Source organism: Trichoderma harzianum, assembly GCF_003025095.1.
Source record: "Trichoderma harzianum CBS 226.95 unplaced genomic scaffold M431scaffold_11, whole genome shotgun sequence".
Lineage (NCBI taxonomy): Eukaryota > Fungi > Ascomycota > Sordariomycetes > Hypocreales > Hypocreaceae > Trichoderma > Trichoderma harzianum.
The window spans coordinates 1,033,951-1,053,962 of NW_020209259.1; the positions used below are offsets into that span (position 1 = coordinate 1,033,951).

A 20,012-nucleotide genomic window follows, 5' to 3' on the forward strand; every position below is an offset into this window, starting at 1 on the left:
GATTAGTATTCGTCATCCCTATACACATTCGTCAAACTTTTTATCAGATCGTATCACTACATTCACCCAGAGCAGGCTTTGTGGGGAATGAACAATCTGCGACAGATTGCATTCCAGCACTGAAGCGGTAAGCAAATAGTAGGGCCTTGATCGATACTATCAAGGAGCTTAAGCTTTAACTGGCTGATCCGAAACTACGCGAAATTTGTTGGTAACTTGCATATCTTGACTTCATTGCAAAATAACTGTATTTTGACGATTTAGCCAATTACTATGGCCCCCTACAACCTGGTAGATGTTGATCTTGCCAAAACTTTCCTAACGGTAAAGGATCGTCATCGTGTCTCATAATAGTCGAGCGATAGGTTGAGACATCTGCCCTACATACTGCTATAGAGACGGCATGATCAACTGAGTGCGACATGTCTGAGTCGCTAAGTCAAATTTTACTCTAACGTTCACATGTCAACCTGGCTTTTTATAGATGAAAGTCTGGAACCGGTCAATCAGCAGACCTTGATTTTGCCAAGATATGGAATTAAACCTATATGCTAGGAATTCTACCTACATCAACACTGCATAACTACTATGGTTCAACACGTAGCCCTATAATCAGGGAGTAGAAATACCTGGGGATATTGAGTATATATTACATCGTATCTCCCCCCCAATGCAAACATCTTTTCATCTGCACCTCGCTTCAGAAGCAAACAGGCATCTGCACCTCACTCGATAACAAAAAGAAATCGCTACTCAAGGTTTATAACTCATTCAAAATGCGTTATACTGCTGTCCTCGCTGTCCTCGGGTAAGAACATGAACCCATTGCCCGCCAAGTATACACAATGCTAACCTCACTAGCTTCTCCGGTTCGTGATTGCATAACTTTAGATGTATTCATACATCTTCATACTAACTCTTCTTAGGAGTCATGGCCAACAACAACTTCGGACCCTTCGGATTTTTCGGACCCTGGTTCGATGGCGACTTCGATATCGATGACCTCGCTGATTTCCACTTCCCCGAGAACCCTTGTGAATTCATTGGCGGCACTTGCGAGGCCACGACCCTTGGATTCTGCTCTGGTCGGGGCGACTTCAGCGTTGACCTGCCTTGTGGCGGCCTCGGAATTGTTGGCGTCGGCTGCTGCTGGCACAGGGACACCAGCAATATTTGGTTTGAGCAGTGGAAGGAGTGGCTCGAGCGACACCGCCGCCACAACTAAAGCCGCTTTAATGTCTTAACGCTTTAATGGCTTGATGCTTCAATGGCTTGACGCTTTAATGGCTTGACGAAGTCTTCAATTGGCGATTTATTGATGTACGGTAGTTAGTGATGGAGAGATTAGCCGTACTGGATTCAATGAGAGATTGTTAACCCCGATTAAGTTGCAAAACAGTGACAAGTAGAGTGTGAGATGATGATGGAGCTTGAGGGATCCATTGATTGCTCTTATAATCCCAAGTTGAACAGTTGTTCATTCATCAAGTCGAACAGTTTGATTCTGCACCCCGTCTGCAGCCAGACTTAATCTACATAGACAACTCTACATTTTGAGACCTTGATTGAAGTTATTCCTGTATACTCAGGCAAATTCACGACATGTAGGATGTAGTATGCTGTGCAGAGGAGCTTATAGAATACATGTGTACTGATCAGATGGTGAATAGGGAAGAGTCGCTGGAGTGAGATATTGGTTTCATTTGTTTTAACCTTCTTACGAATTGGCTGCAGTCGAGTTCATAATGCGACATTTATACTCCATGAATACTCTTCCAATCTGCAATTTCGCAATTGTGACTCTGATAAGATTGAGAAAAGACTTTGGTTTTGACTGCGATGAGATGAATTGCCAAGTCAAATGCGTTAGAGACAACTTTGACTCTCCTCGAAGTACTCATATATCTACAATTACCTAGCTCCCGTGTATGTAATGTGCTAATGACTACTGACTGTATCATACTTGTACAATATTTATCATCTTTGTACTGAGTAGTTCTGATTATTTTGCGTATTTACTTGCTCGACTTTTGCGCCACGGATGGGGCCGCTTTGTGGATCACGAGAATCGCCCCTGAGTGTTCATCTTTAAAGTGGATTGGTCCACTGAGGCGAGATAAATGGGCGACGATTAAATATGTCTCGGAGTCGACTTCTAGGCTCCATTGCCGTTGTGAGAAGTTCAAGAAAGATAGACATTAGTTGCAGATACGCTCCGTCAGAAACAACACTCAATTCTGAGCTCGAAGTAGACTGTCTTGGAGAGTACATGTGGATAGATATGAAGCACATGTGAATAGTAAACATGCGCTGTCAATCTAACTCTACTAAGTAATTAGATGGCAACGCTAATGGAACACACGCTGCCTATTCTGTATATACAATGGAAGCCTTGTTTTTATGACCCAGAGTAGCGGCGCCCTATGAGTGGCATCTCACTACATGAGTCATCCGCCTCATCTTCACATGGCTATAAACAACTGCTGAACCAGAAAGCTGGAGAATAAAGACAACAAAGTTGAATCCTTCAAGCCGTGCCCATCAGCCTAAATAAAACTTTTGTTTCTTGGCGCTCAAATACCCCGAAAATGGATGATTCGCTCGGACCGCCTGTAGCGTCAGCTGAACCGGCCCTTCTGCCGCCACGGACGCCTCTCCACGGCCGCTACACATCTGTGGTTCCGCTACAGCCTGAACATTGGAGAGCAATATACAAGCATCTTGGAGGAGGAGAAAACGCCTGGAGATGGAAGTACATGCCGCTTGAGGGCCTCTTGACGGAGGAGGCATGTGAGTTAACAATCAAGGCTTGGTGCTCTTCAGCCGATCCCTTATACTATGCGGTACTTTCGGGTCCAGCTTCCGATCCCGCTTCGGAGCCGGCAGGCATCCTGTCATACTTGTCGATCGTCCCAAACCACCGTAGAATTGAGATTGGGTGGGTGATTCTAGGCGACGCTTTGAAGCACTCCAGGGAAGCGACGGAGGCATTTTTCTTGTTCATGAAGCACTCGTTTATGGATCTGGGATATCTACGTGTCGAATGGAAGGCCAATCATCTCAATGAGCCGAGCTTGGCAGCGGCTCGGCGACTGGGTTTTACGTACGAGGGAATTTTCAGGTGAGATTTTGAGCAAACGTCAACCGCAAAATGGCCCATTCATTACGGTATGGTGGATATGCTAATTTTTCTTGGCGGGTTTACAGGAAACATATGATTGTCAAGGGCAGACGCAGGGACTCGGCTTGGCTTAGTATCATTGATGATGAATGGCCTGCTGTGCAGAAGGGATTTGAAGTCTGGCTGGATGAGAGTAACTTTGACGAGAATGGGAAGCAAAAGAGAGGGCTGAGAGAATGCAGAGAATAAAGCGTGATAGACTAGAAAGAAGGATCTGCATTTGATGTGGGTTGAGAGCAAAGACTTGACATGCGAATTGATGCAGTTATTGGTAGAAGAGTGATGAATCAACAAGACGCTGTTTATGACGTCAAGGGGCCAATGGCGACGACAAAGCAGACATAATCAGTCGGGCTGATGACACGGAACGGAGATTCGCCGATCTACGGCACCCGCGACTCGTATTTGCTGGAATTCGAGATATTTTTAGGAATAACATCGCAACACCAGAGCGGCGAAATCAAGGAGACGGATTTTCAGATGCCATTTTCCCCGATGCTAATGGAAATGTTAAAAATAAAGTGTCCAAATGTGTTATGGCGCTGGTTGTCGATGGCTTCTCTTTGTGTACCTGTCAGCTCCCAGCGGCCTGGCCGCTAAGGTTTGACTGGTGGCGGCAGCTCTGTGCCGGCGATTGCTTCGATTTCCGAAGATATGGATCGACGCGCGTTCATGGCAATTGACTATCAAGGTTGTTCTGGTTATTAACAATGAAGTAGTGTTATTTAGTTTACAGCATCAAATAGGCGTTGATGGGTCAGAAGAGAGAAGACGACCTGTCTCATTGACGGGTATAGTGCATTTAGTTGAAGAAACATGAAGCAATAACCAAGAGGTACAAGCAGACTCCATCTAATTTACTTGTGCAGGAAGTGACACAAGAGAATATGGTAACAAGCACATGCATCCCAGTAGATAATTACCCATTGACAGCTCTGCCAATCCCGCCCTGGGGCGCACAAAAAGAGCCGAGACCCCAAAAAGACCAAACCACCAAGTCAGCCACATGCCGAATGGCCGAAGCTTGGAATGGGGCGCGCGCTGAGCCCTTGAGTTATTGGACGCCGTGGCTGGCTGATGGGGCAAGGCAGCGGCACCTCCGGTTCGCCAGGGCTCGTAAGATGGCGGCGAGAATTGGTGTTAAACTAGAATTAGACAAAGGGTCTTGGATTCGTACTCGAGGTGACGGCTGAACGGCAGGAGATGCGCCATCACCAAGAAAACAAGGCTGCTCCCTGGTCGGTTTTTTCTTTATTTTGTGGCCTCTTGCTCCCTTACCTGCCCCCTTTTCATGAACTGAACTGGTGAAGCCCAGTAGACAGAGAGATTCATAGTCTTCAAGTCGAGGGCCGGAGATAAAGAGAGACAAAACTTGGAGATGAGGTGCTGATCTTCCTTCCCGAGCGGATCTTCGCTACTGCTCCTTCCCGTCATTCCAATCTAATTCTTTTCACCTTTCCAATTTTCGATTCTCCTCTTTGAATTCTCCATTACTATTTGTCCGCCGAGGAGTCGGTTACTTCTCAGACGGTCGACACTGCCTCACTCTCACTCCTAATCGGCACGCCCTCTGCCTGCCCCATGGCTTCGACCAAGAGTGACACAGCCTCAATTGAGGAACTACGGCACGCTCCATCAGGTCCCATTGATGGTGCTACGACAGAGCGGACAGCACACATGGCGGCCATTAGCACTGATGCTGATGCTGCTGATGCCGGTACTAAGAATGCTGATCCTGTTGTGATCCCTATCCCTCTAGATGATGATCGGAATGATGCACGGCAACAGTTGTCTCAAGAGACCAATGAGAAACAGCAACCACAGGAAAAGCAACAACAGCACATTCCTCATCGAGAGGAAGCTCACACTCCTGCATTGAACGAGAAAGTCGACGCCTCTCTTGCAGCACCAAAGGCCGTCGTCTTGCCGCGAGCCGGCACATTTTCTTCCACCCTTACCGCATTGACCGCCGCATCTTCCTCCTATGGTCTGCTCTCAACTGCTCCTGTATGCGAGATCCCGGAATCGGTGCCGCCAGATCGCGTTACCCTAGTCAAGGCCGAGAAAGGGGATGACTACGAGCCCCAAGGCAGCAAGCTAAAGAACAACCTCTATCCCGCAGTTGGTTTCTTGGAGCTAGCCAACGCTGGCGATTTCGCTGCCAATGTGTGGAACCAGTATCCAGTCCCGGTGTATGCAATTGTCTTCATGGCGGTTGGGGCGACATTTGCCGGCATCATGTCTGTCTTTGCCGCTCTTGACTCAAGGCGTGCCTGGCGGAATGTGAAGTTTCTTCGCAAGCAGCAAATTGAACTGAGAAAGGCGCATGCCGCCAGAGTAGCAAAGTCTCAGCCGACTAGGGACCTGGATGTGCTGCTGTCTGTCATATTTCGCGAGCTTGGCACGGAGGCTATTAATCGCTGGGGACTCAACATGTTTATGGGTGCTGGTGCTGTACTCATCTGCGTAGGTACATATCTTGCCATTGCCGGAGCCAACGATGCCATCTTCTTGGCCAGTAACCTTCTTTCTGGATACGTTGGTAACGCTCCCATCGCCCTCTTCGGTACAATCAACGCTTTCTGGGCATATTACATCTTTTGCAAGGCCCAAGGACACATTAATGCGGCATCGAAAGCTATCCCTGGTACACGGGCCTTGGCTCTGATTAAGAGGCGCAGCAGAAATGTGCAAATCTACACCTCTATCAACGGCACTGCCACGCTTGTGGGAGGTGCTGGATCCATGGTCACCGCAACGAGATGGTGGGGATATGTTGTGCTAATTCCCGTCATCTTATCCTCTCTATTCTGCAACTATTGGTGGCGCACAAGAGCAGGCTATACGCGCCGTGATTTGGTACCAGCTGGGCTGTCAATTATGAATGCCGATTCGCTTTCCACTGCTTTGGAGTTTGCTTCTAGAGCGGAAGGCAAAATCAGGGAGCAGAAAAAGACGCCCATCAACGCCTTTGTCTCGGACCCAACATCTCTAAAGTCTGTCCTCGCATTTATTCAGGAACATGAGCTGCTGGAACCGTTCAGCCAACGACTCGTAAAGGATGAAGGTTTGCGGAAGGCTCTTGGCTTTACCAATACCCCAGCAGAAATCGAAATCGATCTTCTATCCCTCTTGGCTTTACCTAATGATCAGCATCCTGCAGTTATTCAGGTTGCTCAGGACACGGTGCGAAAAATCGGATCCAAGCATTTTAAATATCGAGAACGTTATGCAGCTGAGCTGCTTGGTACATATTTTGCTGTTTCACGACACGAAGCAAAACACCGGGAAAAGGCTAGACCTCAATCCGAGAAATCCGGGTCGCGATGAGAGAAACTCATACAACCTGTAGAGCTGTTTGTTAAAAATTTAGATACTTTATTGTCTGAAAGCATTTGAGCGAGGAGTTTTGATTGGCTTTATTTTCTTTTAAATCCACATGCATATACCGGCGCAATGACAAGGCTTTATTACATCCCTTGCGGGAAGGTCTTGGGTTGGTGTAAAGAGGATAACAAATCACATTGAAGATTATCTCATTCTTAAATTGTCCATATGATAGTTTGTGCCAACTGTTTCGTCAAGTAGACTCAAAAATACGGGCGACTTTCGCTGCACCGCCTTGTCTACCAAACATCTCCCTCAAGTCGCTAACAAGTTCATCGGGACACTCGTACGCAGCGAAATGCCCGCCTTTCTTATGAGTTGCATGAAAGACTACCGGGCCAAGATATCCGCCCCATGATTTCGGAGGCACAATGACGTCCTTCGGAAAAAGTGAAATGCCAAGAGGAACATTGGGGATATACTCAGCTATCTTGGTCAGTTCATCCTTTTGCTTGCCAATAAGCTCGTAATATATCGTCACGCTGGACGCAGGGCCCGCGCGGGAGAAGAAGTATATGGATATCCATTCCAAGATTTCTTGATCGGTCCAAGGGTACTCATCGGTCCATTCTTGCAGTTTCTCGTATACCCATGCTAGTAGCGCGACTGGAGAATCCGCCAGTGCGAAGCCGATCGTGTTGGGCTTCGTACTTTGTAGGATCATGTAGCCGGAACTATGTTTGAGATACCAGAGTGAGCGGAATATGCCCTTCTGTTCATCTTCGGATAGTAAGCCCAGATAGTATTGAGCAGCAAGCAAGAGAGATCGCCAGGCCGTCGGCCTAACAGTCATAACGTTGACGTGGACTGCAAGGCAATGATCCGGATAATGGAGGGATATGGCACGGGTGACCATGTAACCCCAGTCGCCGCCTTGCGTTACTAGTAAATCACGAAAATATGAGTACCAAGTTGTGTAAAAGATTGACAGAAAAAGAATGGGATCTAAATGTTTACGCACCATACTTGTCATATCCCAGCTTAAGCATGACTTTATGCATCGTCTCTGCGTATTGTTTAAGACCAAAAGCCTTTTTTGTGACCTTGTCGGAGAATCCGAAATTTGGTAGAGAAGGCGCTACAACATGGAATGACGGTACATCGTCGCCCTTGGGTTCCGAAAGTGATTGTATAATTTTCGTCACTTCTACGATGCTGCCAGGCCCTGGCGGAAAGAGTCTTAGTACTTTGGAGATATTCAAGATGGAAACCTCGTTGCTGACTTACATCCATGAACAAAGAGCAGTGGAATGCTATTCGGTCGGCTGCTTTTTTGGTGTATGAAATGTATGTTGAGCTCTTCATATCCGTCCACGGAAATATTTGTCGTGAATTGCGGGATTTGGTTTAATTTTGCTTCGTAGGCTCGCCAATCGAAGCCGTCTTTCCAGTATTCGGCCAAACGCTTCACATCACTCAAGGACACGCCATAGTCTCGGTCATCGGAGAAGTCGGACTCAGTTGGAAATGTGGCGTTGGAGAGCTTGTTCTTTAGCTGCTCCAGCGCAGAGTCTGGGATGGCAAGCGTGAAGGGGGTTATATCTTGCGACATTTTATTCACTTGCAATCAATTCAATCGGCTGTTGAGTTGTTTGAAAGAAGGAAAATGTGGCGGTTTCATTGAGTTAAATGTCTTGTTGCGGAGAAGATTGTTTCCCCGAGTCCTTGCAACCGAGGATGCGGGGGAGTGATGATGCGACCTTACGAACACGAGTGGGCGAGCATGCAAGGCTGCCAAGGCTGTGACGGAAGGTTTGCGTTTGTTATCCATTGATGGTAAAAGTTATCGACTGGCTGCAACTCTTTTAAGCTATAGAGGAAAATAACGGCTGCCAATTGGTTAGATACGCCCTTTCATATGCATGCTCTACCTATCGGAATCCACTGTTTGATGTGCTTTAAGGGAATAAAAACTCAGCATACCCCGATCTTGCTATCTAGGATCCCATTTCGGAAATAAAACCGAATACTACATGAATATAGTTATAGTGGGAGATATTATAAATATACAGTCATATATCTGATATCAGAGGAATGTAGCCATAGTACTGAATACTCGAGGAACATGGCGGCAGTAGCAGATATTGTTATACAAATGTCGTATCCAAGGGCGCCGAAGCCGGCAACAACTCAGGAAAAGAAAAATAATATCACTAGTACAATAGTCTTGATGATCGAACTGATCACTATTCCTTGTGTAGTGGTAATGTGACCTTGATTAATCCGATAGCTTTATCGCGGCGGAGTAGTCGTTATTAAATGAAGGATTAGCTATCTATCAAACCAGCCTTAGAGTATGAAGAAATCTTACTATGCGTGGAATCGGATATTATAACAAACTAGTTGAAAACAGATCTTGCGTATTGGTCTCTTTACTCTCGCTTGTAAGAAGGAAGAAAAGGAGGGATGCGACGCCGACATCCTTTCCTTCCAGCATGCTGGTGTCAATCAATTTACCCAACCTCCATCTGCTTCAATAGTCGTTCTCAATGGAAGTAGCAGTTTTGCTCATTGATCATGAAAGCGAAAAGTAAATAAAGAAATCTGTGCATACATCCAACTCAATCTACTGCATATGCCTATCAATCTCAGCATCAGACAAGTAATGCGACCCCCCCGAACACCGGTAACCTCCATTCTGTTTGATCCAATTAAATCCCGCGGGACATATTCCAAGAGCCCTGATCTTTGCCTGTTTCGCTACTTCCTTTTTTCTCCCTTCTTCTTGTTCAATGAGTTGCCGTAGAATCTTTTCGCGCGCGGCTTCAGCCTTCTTCTTTGCTTCTTCGAGTTTTCGACGTTCTTCTTCTTTCAACTCCTGTTCCTTGAGCAATTCTTGTACAATTTTTTCCCGAGCGGCTCCAGCCTTTTTCTTTGCTTCCTCGAGTTTTCGACGTTCTTCTTCTTTTAACCCTTCTTCCTTGATTAATTCTTGTACAATCTTTTTCCGAGCGGCTTCGGCGCTTTTTCTGGCTTCCAAGAGGTCGCGATATTCCTCGTTTTTACGCTCTTCCTTGGCTTGATCTTTTTGCAGCTGTTCCCATACTTCATCGCTTACACCTGCGTCTCGCACCACTCGCCGAGATTCTTCATCATCTGGCGATTCAGGCTCTTTATTCGCTTCTTCAGTCGACTCATCTGTATCATTCCTTTCATCTACAGTCGTCGATTGTTGAGCTTGCGTACTCGTACTGGTTCGACTGGGGCCCGGTGGCGCGGACGAGGCAACCGCTTCATCATCCATAGGAACAGGGGAGTCGGATTTGTTCATCCTGGATTGACGGTCTTGTAGCATCCGATTTAGCTCCTGGATGACTCGTTTTTTTTCCAATTTGAGTGACGGCAACGCCAAATTCACGGTTTGGAAGACGTTTCTGGCAAGCTGCTTGACGTCTCTTGCACTCGCCCATCCATCTGCTTTTGATAGCTCAGCAAGGATGGTAGTACAATCGATGAGAAACAATGCAGAGGGTTTTTCCAAACAACTGATATCCATGTTCTTGCCGCTCTTTGAGATCTCCATTTTCCTTTTTCGCAAAAGGTCAGCAAGGAGTCGGAAACAGGCATCTGGCTCGAGTGGCTTAAAGTCGATACTTTCAGGGAAGCGGCTTGTCAACCCGGCGTTCACGGACAAGAGACGATTTATATCGTGTTCATATCCTGCCAAAATAATAATGAGCTTGCCCTGATATTTTGGTGTTGTCATGAGGCCAACAAGCTCATCGATGGCTTCTTGGGCAAATCCGCTCCCGGCAAATCGGTAAGCCTCATCAATGAGCAACACCCTCCCCAGCGACTTTTCAAGAACTTTTTGAACTTTTGGTCCGGTTTGGCCGACATACTCCGCAATCAAATCTGTAGCTGAGCATTCTTCCACTGTAGCCTTGGAAAGGAAGCCCATATCATAATAGACTTTGCCCATCTTTCGTGCCGTGGTCGTTTTCCCTGTACCAGGCGGGCCTCGGAATAGGAAGTTGAATGGGATCTCTTCCTTGACGTCCATTCCAAGAGCCTTCAGCTGTCGCACTCGGGATTGAATGTTTTCGAGCTTTTGGATAATCTCTTCCCGCCCAATGTCGTCTTGGAACAGCTGTTTCACGTTCGTCTCCGTTCTTGTAGATCTATCAAAATCTTCGTCAAAGTCTGCTGCCTCTAACTGGTTCCTCTTTATCTTTCCAGCAGAGTAACGCTTTTGGTAAGAAGCCTTTGCTTTGCTCAAAAGATTTGTCACTGCGCCCCCATTGCCGAAATGAGGTCTGTTCCGTTCTCTGATGAGCACATCGAGTGCAGCTGTCTTGCCTTCGCCCGTGGTAGTGAAGCCTGAATCCTTTAGCTTGAGATCCAGCACTTGTCTCAGCCCATCGTCGTCAAAATCTTCAAACACAAATGGCGTGTCCACCGAGAACCGTCGACTAAGGCCTGGATTGACGTTCTGAAACATTTCTTCCATCTGCTCCTGGTAGCCTATGAGAATGACGCAACGGTCGTCACCGGGCACGTTTTGAACCTCTGCGACAATTGTGTCGACGACGGATGTCTTGTAAGGATCGGCTACTCCCTTTCCGCCGTATAATCCGTATGCCTCATCAATCACCAGCACTTTGCCGATTGTTGAGGCAAGAATTCCTTTCGTTTGAGATTCGGATTGCCCTAGATGAGAGCCGATGAAGTCTGCGGGGGTTTTCATTACCAATTCTCCATTGGACAAGAGGCCAAGGGTTGCGAGAATCTCGCCATACAGCTTAGCGACCGTCGTTTTGCCTGTCCCAGGTGACCCAAGGAAAACTCTGTTGAGAGTGAACTCCATCGGGGGCTCTTCAGCAAGTTCACGTTCATAGTTAGTCGTCAGCGAGTCGAGTAAGATTTTCACTTGCTCTTTCACTTCTTTGAGGCCTATCATCTCATTCATCTTTTTCCATGCTTTGCAGCTCTGTAAAGACAGTGATGGCTCTGGGCCGATAATGTCTTCTTTGGTAAAGAGGAAGTCATTGGGAGATTTTTTGGCCCGACGCTCAAGTCTAATCCTGTTTGCCTGCCTCTTTTCGATGCGGGCAAGGCAATTCTCGATGCTTCGTGCATTGCCAAATCCCTCTTTGCCTCTACCTCGTCCAACTCGGCGGGCAGCAATTCGAAAGTAAAGACCGTCTGGACCATCTTCAATTTCCATCTGGTTGTTGTACTTCCGATTTACCTGACGCTTAAGAATCCGTAGCAGCTCCTTGTCGGTATAGTCTTCAAAGTTCATCGTAATGGGGAACCGACTGGGAAATCCGGGATTGTGCGCAAAGAAAGATTCCATCTGCTTGGAATAGCCAGCAAGTACGAAGACGACCTTTCCCCGAAGATTTTCAACCTCGGCAAGAAGATAATCCAAGACTGCTTTGCCGCCTGGGCTATTTCCGGATGAAAGCTGATAGGCTTCGTCTATAAACAAGACGCCACCACCATCCTCTTTGATCTGTTCCAGCAGATCTTCGCAACCTTTGACACCCATGTTTGCGAGTTTTGATCCTGTGGTTTCTTTGAAGCAATCGCCAGGAATAGCTCCTATTCCAGTGAGGAACTTTCCCCATATACGGGCCACGGTCGTTTTGCCTGTTCCAGGATTTCCAAGGAGCGAGCAACTAAGCCTTGTATCGGAGAGAGCCACCCCTTGGCGAATTTTGATGTCGACGTTGGTTTTGACTGAGAGAAATTCCCTCTTCACTGATTCCAAACCAATGAGTCCCATGAGATCATCCAAAGCGTCGTTGTGAGCTCCATCATCTCGCTTCATGTCCTCCCATTCCTGTGCTGGGAGATCCAGATCCGCATAATTAGTAGACGGTTGCTTCTGTTGGCTCTTCTCTTGTTCTTTCTCGCTGGCGGTCTTTTGTTTGCTGGCAGCGGCTTTTGAGGCTTCCATTCTGGCTTTTGTTTGTTTAAGGCTCTCAAGGTGGGATTTCTTCTCCGCAAGTTCTTTTGCTTGATCCGCCTCCTCCTGCTCATATTTCATAATGCGCCGATGATGATCAATCTCATCATCCATTTCTTGCAAATCACGCTGGTATCTATCCTGTCGCTCCTGTCGCTTTTTCTCCATATCCAGATCTCGTTGGACTCTTCGTCGCATTTCTCTGTCTTCTTTGGCGCACGACTTACAGCCTTGGTTCTCTTTTCCACATAGATATTTGATGTTGTGGCCTCGTTCGCATGTCTTCTTCATCATTTTCGTGCATGGTACTTGAGAATGATCCGTCAATCGATGGCATCTGCGTTCGCATGTGTGCTTCCCACAGCCAAGAACAGCGCCGCTAAGATATAAAGTTAGAAAGATGATGGCCAATTGATGAGCTGCAACTTACCATGACTCTGCACAGCCCCCATCAGGACAGTGCTGATCAAAATCTTGAGGTTTTTGGAGAACAGAAAGTCGATCCGGATGTTGTTCGCAGTGAACTGGTAATCCATCGAACAAGAATCCTTTCTCCTTCATGGCATCAAAATACTTCTTCCAGAGCTCACCACCTTTTTTGCTAGCCAGGAAGGTGTTCATATTTCCATATAAAATGATTCCTTTTCTCGCTCGTGACATGAGCACCACTAATCGTTCGCATGCGACTAGGAAGCCAATGTCGCCATTTTTGTTGCTTCTGGCCATTGATATAATCACAATGTCACTTTCTTCTCCCTGATAGTTATCCACTGTTGACAATCGCAGTTTTGCTTTGGCAGCCTTGGAGGCAGCTTGTGTCATTAATCCGGCGCGCACTAGGTCATGGGTATCCAGTTCGTTCAGATATGGGTCATTTATCTCACTCAGCGTTTGTCTCAGCAATGAAAGCTGACCCATGTACGGAGTGAGAACGACCATATCCTCGGACTTGTAACCTTGTTGGCTCAGATATTTGACCGTTTTCAAGACCATCTCTGCTTCAAATGCATTCTTCTTGCTGGCTTTTGATGTCGGATCCCTCCGGTCAGAAACATTATTTAACTGCTCTTCTGGATGTTCGTGATGCACAAAAACAACTCTCTTTTGCAGTCCACGTATCGGCTTATAGTGGTGCGTTTTTGGTACATCTTTTAGTTCAGGGTATGCTAAAAGACGAGCAAATTGTGAGATATCAGGATGAGAACGGAACTGTTCTTGTAGGACGGCAAACCGGTGACCCTGCCTAATGAGGCGTTCGAAAAGTGACACATTCAAGTCGAATCCTTCGCCTTTCTCCACGGTGAGGTTGTAATTGTTGACTTTGGGACGGAGTTGCTTGTGGTCGCCAATAAGAATCAGTTGCTTGACAGATGGGCTGAGAGAGGTGATGACATGAGCCTCTAGGATTTCACCGGCTTCTTCAACAAGAACAATATCTGGGCTGGCCGCTCTGATGATAGATTGGTACATTGCTGCACCAGTCGTAGTACAACCGATAATTCGTCTATTCTTGACGATAGTTCTCTTGCTTTCATTTTCCAGGCTATTGATCTGCCGGTAGAGGTTATTGGTAGTCTCTGCCAATTGGGCGAACTCGTCAACTTGTTCTTGACGAACTTGGCTCACCCATTCGTTATAAAGTGTTTGTCGGTGTTCTGGTGGAATATCCCAAATTGGATAGTGTTCAGGATCAATATTTGCCGCCAACATGCCCAGAGATGACCAGTGTCTTCCTTCCAACCAGTAATCAAAGACATCGACAGGTTGTAAGGGCTTATTATTCTTTCCTGCGATTTGATCCCCATCAAGGAGTTGGAAAGCACCCCAGTAGCACATTCCAGAAACGGAAAACTCCAGCGTATCCAGAATTTCCTGCAACCGAACCTTGGACTTCAATGACTGTATAAGATTGTCCAATCGTGTCACCGTCCGTAGCTGTTCACTTTTCAGAGCACTTTTCATCGCTCTGTTATCATTGCTTGAGCGATCCTGAGGAATTCTTGGGAGGTTGTCGATTCGCAGCGCATCGGTCCTCGCTGTAGCCTTGGAACCCATTCGTACCATGTTGCCTCCATCGATTCCATTATCCATGAGATCTTCTAGAAATTGATCCAAGGCATGGTTTGTATAGCTGAGAACCAAGATTCGATATTCCGTAAGTTCCATGAGGATTTTCGCAATTATGGCCCCGATGAAAGATTTGCCAGTTCCCGGAGGACCTTGAATTTGGCCCACAGGATTCTCCAAACCCTTGATTAGTGACTCGAGCTGTGCATCTCGAATATGTATAGTGCGCTTGAAGCCTAGCTTAGGTTCCAAATCTGCGCCCAATCCCTTCTGGTGACAAGTTTTGAGTTCCTGGATGAAAGCCCGTAGCCTTAGAGGAGGGTCGTATGTCGATGGAGGTCCCGCTGGATCAAGGATCGCATTCTCGATCGGAATCTCAGTGACTTCCTTCAAACGCTGTAAAATTGGCTCATAGGAAAACGTCGCGGTATCGACGACGTAAAACCTCAAACGGGAGGGGTCTTGACTCAATAATGCCTTGACGGCCAGTTTCAGACCAGCATTGTCGGTGACTTGTATGCCAACCACTGGAGGATCCCTAATAAGCTCGTTCACATCTCGTACGATAGAGCCAAAAGCAATGATGTCTTTCTCCAAACAGAGAGCTCCGATTGCACTGTGCTTCACAAAGTTTTTGTACTCCTCAAGGTATTTCTTCTTGGCTTCAGGGGATCGTTTATTCTGAGGGAAATTGATCCCCTCTCGACACTGAACCATCAATGTGAACGGCTTCGCCCGAAAACCGCCGAGATCATAGCCAACCAAGCTGAGGCCGCGCAAACAGAGCGGCTTATACTTAGCCTTTTTCTGACCCCATGCGATCTGCAGATCCTCTCTCAAATCTGCCAGCATATCTTCACGAAGAAGCCTGAATAGCCAGGAGATGTAGCTGCTTGTACGGGACTCTCTTGGAATCTCAAATACATCATCCAATCGTTGGAGAAACGGCTCTTCCTTTGAGCTCACTTCATCCGCTGTTGGGAATATGGAGATCTTGCGAAAATCCTCAAAATCATTATCGTGTCTGCCACCGGGGCTGTAGTTCATTTTAACCGATGCAGTTGCTTGTCCCTTGCGTAGCTGAATCACCTTCTCGATGCGATAACCAAGGGTGCGCACCTCTTCCAATGGCGATTTTGTCAATGGAGAGCTTTTCATGAGGGATTCCACGTCATGAGAAAGGATTTGGATGTCGGGCGATGACGAAGACACAACCTCCAGACAGAGAGATGCAAAAGCAACCAAAGTCTCGCCTTCGAGTTGGTTGCATTGATAGAATCCAAGGAATGTAGTCCAGAAGGTGGAAGGTGACAGAATTTCAACAAGCAGCTTTTCAAGGAACAGACCGTCATTGATGGTTTTGACATCATGATGCAAGACTCGTTTGAGGAAGGCCGTTGTAGCAGTTGTGATGAATGCACGCGAAAGGTTGCTGCGAATTGCAACCCTCACAGTGCTTAAGCCCTCTTTTTTCCCAATAATGTGTTCGACGCAGGCTACAGCAGAAGTATGCTCGCATACAACATCCACTGCTTCAAAGAATTGTTTGGCCTCTTGCGAATTCTGCACAGAGCAATCGCCTTTGATAAACGAGTAGAAGAGCTTCTCAAGCTTTGCAGCGCGACCGGAGAGAGCTGGCTTTATAGACATTTTGTAGAGTTGTCAAAGTCAAGAGACTGAATGATGTAGAACGCAATTGTGAAGATAATTGTGAAGGCAATTGTGATGTGTGTCATGTGTTGATGATTAGGAGAGACTGCGGTAGTCTCCGTGATATATATGGCATCGCCACGCCAGTAAACTATCTTTGTATCAGTGAAATACTCCAACGCATTCAATTCAATAAGTCAGGCATATCGAATTGGCGCCGTGATGTAGTAAAAAAGATACGTAGGGAGCCTTGCTGCGTCTCATGCTTCAGAAATGGTGGGGTGATGTCTCCTCTTGTTGGCCCGAAGTTGTAGACCTCCCGCAGCAGCTTCTGCAAGTCGCAGCCTCGCCATATGATTAGGCCACGACAGGGGATTTTCGCACTCCGTTAGGCTGCAGCGACCTGTAAGAGGCCAAGAAGATAAATGAGTGGCACAACCTCTGGCCAACTGCCATTTCACAGCGTAACCGCCAGGTGTTGGCCAAAATGAGCGGCCAACTGCGCCTCTACACGTCTGCATGTCGCCGGAAAGCCGTAGGCCTCCCGACATGAGTTCACAATGACGAGTTTAATCTTTGTAGGCCTCCGTCATTTTCAGGCATCAGAAAGGATGGGAATTGGCATGCCGGAGGCCTTGTTTGGTATATAGGGAACGCCTATTCAGCATCCTGAACGTGTTATCTACTATTCTAGCTATAAGTATCACCTTTCTGCCTTGATGTTTCTCTAATCTCTGCTACTATTTATTACTATCTACCACTATTTACTACTGTCTGCTATTGTCTACTATTATCTGCTACTATCTGCCACTGTTTGGTACTACTCGCTTATTTCCAGCGCATTGTTAGTTCTTAGAGAGTGATTCACGGGAACCATGTCTTATTACAACAAAAGATGGCGCGGCCGTGGGGGCCATCAGGACATCAGACCTCGAAATCCTCTTGCGCAATCAGAGGAATCACCGCCGCCTCCTTTAGGTGAACTGATTGAGATAATTAACCAGAAGGATCTCGAGGATACTTCCGAAGGAAATGTTGCCTTTGGAATCACTGAGAGTGATGTGGTAGCCTCATACAATTGGGCTGATCAGAAAGCTCCAAAAATCATTGTGCCAGGTACGTTTCTAAACACAAGCTCCATTGAGAATGGAATACAGCTAAATTCAGTCACCATAGGTCGCCCACCTCTGTGGACACCACTGGAGAAGCCTCGAGCACTTCTTGAGGATAATGGAGTCTACTTTCGTGACAACAACTCGGCATTCTTCCCGAAGCATCCCCTCGAGCCGGCGATTGTTGCCACTATGAAAATGCATCCGACTTCACTTCATATCGACCTTGTTGCATGTAATAGTACCATTGGAAACCTCTTACGGTTCGTCCAGGGCACACTTGTTCGGGGCGTCGACCGCTCATTTCGTATGGTCGTGGAAGTCGTGGGTAAGACAGTCCATTTCATACGAAGAGAGAATTCGCCGACAGAGCAAATAATGGGGGTCAGAGGATTTGGACACGCATTCCCAGAGGCCTATACCACATGGACTCCTGACGTTCGACCTTCCAAATCGCACCATAGACTTATCAGATACAAGTTCGGTGGGCTTGATATACTGTTGCGGTCAAGTGCTGATGGATACATCGAAGAGAAAGACACGAATGCCCTAACGGTTGGTAAATCCGCATCCGCCGGGGACAAAGATCTGACGAGTCTCTTCGAAAGTGTCTCCATCGGGACCTCATCGGCTTCACCAGCCGATTCTGGCAACCTCGAGGTGGTTGATGGTGGTCAGCCAATGTCTCAACAATCTGTTTTTGATCTAAAGACTCGGTCAATTAAACTTATCGAAAATGACACTCTCGCAGAAGAACTACCACGCTTGTGGCTTGCTCGTATCCCCAATTTTATCCTTGCGCATCATACACGAGGGACTTTCAACAATATCGAGATTGCCGATGTACGTGAGGATGTCCAAGACTGGGAAAAATCTCATCAGCAAGATCTTAGCCGTCTGAGCACTCTTTTGCATCGGATAATCGCCACGGCTTTAGAGAAAGACGGCACTCTGTTAGAAATTGTCAAGTCGCAGGGAGGTCCTTTGGAGATTCGAAAACGTCTCCCAGATGCAGGCGTTGCGTTCTCAGACCAGGTGAAGGACCAGTGGCTTCAGTGGCTCGGACATAGCGATGATGACGTTGAAGAGACACATGATGGCGGCAAAAGCTGCGGCGACTGCGGCAGTGACAGCGACAGTGACAGTGATGCCGGCGATTTTACTGCTTGCAATGAAGAATGTGGATATTGTGGGAAATGCAGCTCATGAGTGTATGCCAAGAATCATTGATAATTCTTAGTCAACCAGCTTTATTCTTTTACTTGTGTCTCTCGCAATGTGAGATATTTATGATGCGGTAATGGGCAACTGTTGTTAATGAGCAGCCACAAGTAGTGGAGAAAGCTCTGTATCCTGAACAACAAAAATCGTCATAAGCTTAATTATGTAGAAGAATACGAATCTCAGTCTTTTAGTCAACTGTAGCATCGTGGATAAACGGTGAGGCGACATGGACAGCTCGGACATCCGGATTCGCCGAAGCCTCCATATTATCAGATGTTTACATTGTACGGAAGATTCGTGCCATGTCGTTGCAACCCTCTGGAGTTTGACCGTTTAGAGATTTCTAAGCAATTAACAATGGCCATCAGCTGCCATCCCATCCTCGCGCCGATTGAGCTCGGCCAGAAGGTTAATGCTAACAGCAACACCGCTGAGTAAGATTACATATCGCCTTCTGAAGAAATCACCGCTCAGACCCGAGAGCGAGCTAGGCGTTAATTTCTCGGCGCAGATCGGGCGTTGTAGCACGCGAATTGTCCGCTCGCGAAAGTCGTTAAGCATAATTTGGCCTGAGTACACACAGTGGCGCTACATCGTGAGAACATTCAATATTATCACATTTAGAGCTACGTCATATTGTGTAGACGGTGATTGTCTATAAGATTCAATCCCCCCGCTTCGCAATCTACAATTCATCCATTCGTCTCAGAACCATCAAGAAGCACATAACTACCAACTAACCAACCGACCGACCAATAGATCTAACACAACCTCGCAACCTATTCAATCTTACTACCACTCTTGCATAAACCAAAATGGCCGCTTTTCAAGACCACGAGGAGATTCTTGAGGCAGCCTTCAAAGATCCCAACAACACCCCAATCATCTTCGAGCCCTCCAACGTGAACCAAGTCATCAAAAGCCGCCACTATGACGCTGATCCGGATTTGCATTACTCAAAAACCCAACTTTGGGACATGGAAGTAAAGAAAGCGCACAACCCAGCAAAATACCTACGACATCTCTTGCGGCCAGGAAGTCTTCAAGTCTTCAACCTTCAAACGAACGGACCCACAGAAACTTTTGTGCGTGTTACCGATCAGGGAACTTGGGTAGATCCCACGACATACAACACAGTGATCGAGCAAGTCTTCTTGGACAATGAAAACGAAAGGGTCTTCTTTATTGGTGTGCCAGAAGTTGAGGGTCCGGATGGTCACAAGATTGTTGCTGGAACAAATCAGCCTCTCTTCCATGTCGAGCACTCTGTGACTGGCACTGAAGAGGAGCCGCTGAATGTTTGGCGAGTCGTTCATTTGGATAACGATGAGGATGGAAAGTTGAGGGAAGCGTTTAAGAGGCTAACGGATTCGCCCTACTTAAGGGAGTTTAACGAGGTCTATATCCGTGAGGACCTTGGCAAGAAGTTGGAGCGCAGATAAATATTTGAGGCTTAACCCAAGTCTAGAGGCTACCG

At 46.9% G+C, this 20,012-nt stretch overlaps 7 protein-coding genes across 7 annotated transcripts; 5 read left to right on the forward strand and 2 right to left on the reverse strand.

Moving 5' to 3' along the window:
* The first annotated feature begins 552 nt into the window (after window positions 1–552).
* On the forward strand, window positions 553–1,383 carry M431DRAFT_19060 (hypothetical protein). Its single transcript, XM_024913201.1, has 3 exons — window positions 553–808; window positions 862–869; window positions 927–1,383. Exons 1-3 carry the CDS (start codon window positions 777–779, stop codon window positions 1,223–1,225), a joined length of 339 nt encoding a protein of 112 aa, XP_024771555.1. The 5' UTR covers window positions 553–776; the 3' UTR covers window positions 1,226–1,383.
* An 839-nt stretch (window positions 1,384–2,222) lies between these two features.
* Window positions 2,223–3,601, forward strand: M431DRAFT_149416 (hypothetical protein). The gene is made up of 2 exons (XM_024912798.1): window positions 2,223–3,121; window positions 3,208–3,601. The coding sequence occupies exons 1-2, from the start codon at window positions 2,589–2,591 to the stop codon at window positions 3,368–3,370; spliced, it is 696 nt and encodes a 231-aa protein (XP_024771556.1). The 5' UTR covers window positions 2,223–2,588; the 3' UTR covers window positions 3,371–3,601.
* Window positions 3,602–4,858: 1,257 nt separating this feature from the next.
* Window positions 4,859–6,511, forward strand: M431DRAFT_92854 (hypothetical protein; the record flags this gene model as incomplete). Its single annotated transcript, XM_024924412.1, has 1 exon — window positions 4,859–6,511. The coding sequence occupies one exon, from the start codon at window positions 4,859–4,861 to the stop codon at window positions 6,509–6,511; it is 1,653 nt and encodes a 550-aa protein (XP_024771557.1).
* Window positions 6,512–6,761: 250 nt separating this feature from the next.
* Window positions 6,762–8,120, reverse strand: M431DRAFT_92928 (hypothetical protein; the record flags this gene model as incomplete). The annotated part of the gene is made up of 3 exons (XM_024924419.1): window positions 6,762–7,450; window positions 7,530–7,733; window positions 7,796–8,120. The coding sequence occupies 3 exons, from the start codon at window positions 8,118–8,120 to the stop codon at window positions 6,762–6,764; spliced, it is 1,218 nt and encodes a 405-aa protein (XP_024771558.1).
* A 1,014-nt stretch (window positions 8,121–9,134) lies between these two features.
* M431DRAFT_498162 (hypothetical protein) lies at window positions 9,135–16,199 on the reverse strand (the record flags this gene model as incomplete). The annotated part of the gene is made up of 2 exons (XM_024917669.1): window positions 9,135–12,861; window positions 12,913–16,199. The coding sequence occupies 2 exons, from the start codon at window positions 16,197–16,199 to the stop codon at window positions 9,135–9,137; spliced, it is 7,014 nt and encodes a 2,337-aa protein (XP_024771559.1).
* Window positions 16,200–17,074: 875 nt separating this feature from the next.
* Window positions 17,075–18,520, forward strand: M431DRAFT_92579 (hypothetical protein; the record flags this gene model as incomplete). Its single annotated transcript, XM_024924377.1, has 2 exons — window positions 17,075–17,315; window positions 17,367–18,520. The coding sequence occupies 2 exons, from the start codon at window positions 17,075–17,077 to the stop codon at window positions 18,518–18,520; spliced, it is 1,395 nt and encodes a 464-aa protein (XP_024771560.1).
* Window positions 18,521–19,350: 830 nt separating this feature from the next.
* On the forward strand, window positions 19,351–19,977 carry M431DRAFT_8190 (hypothetical protein; the record flags this gene model as incomplete). Its single annotated transcript, XM_024923093.1, has 1 exon — window positions 19,351–19,977. The coding sequence occupies one exon, from the start codon at window positions 19,351–19,353 to the stop codon at window positions 19,975–19,977; it is 627 nt and encodes a 208-aa protein (XP_024771561.1).
* Between the last annotated feature and the right edge of the window lie 35 nt (window positions 19,978–20,012).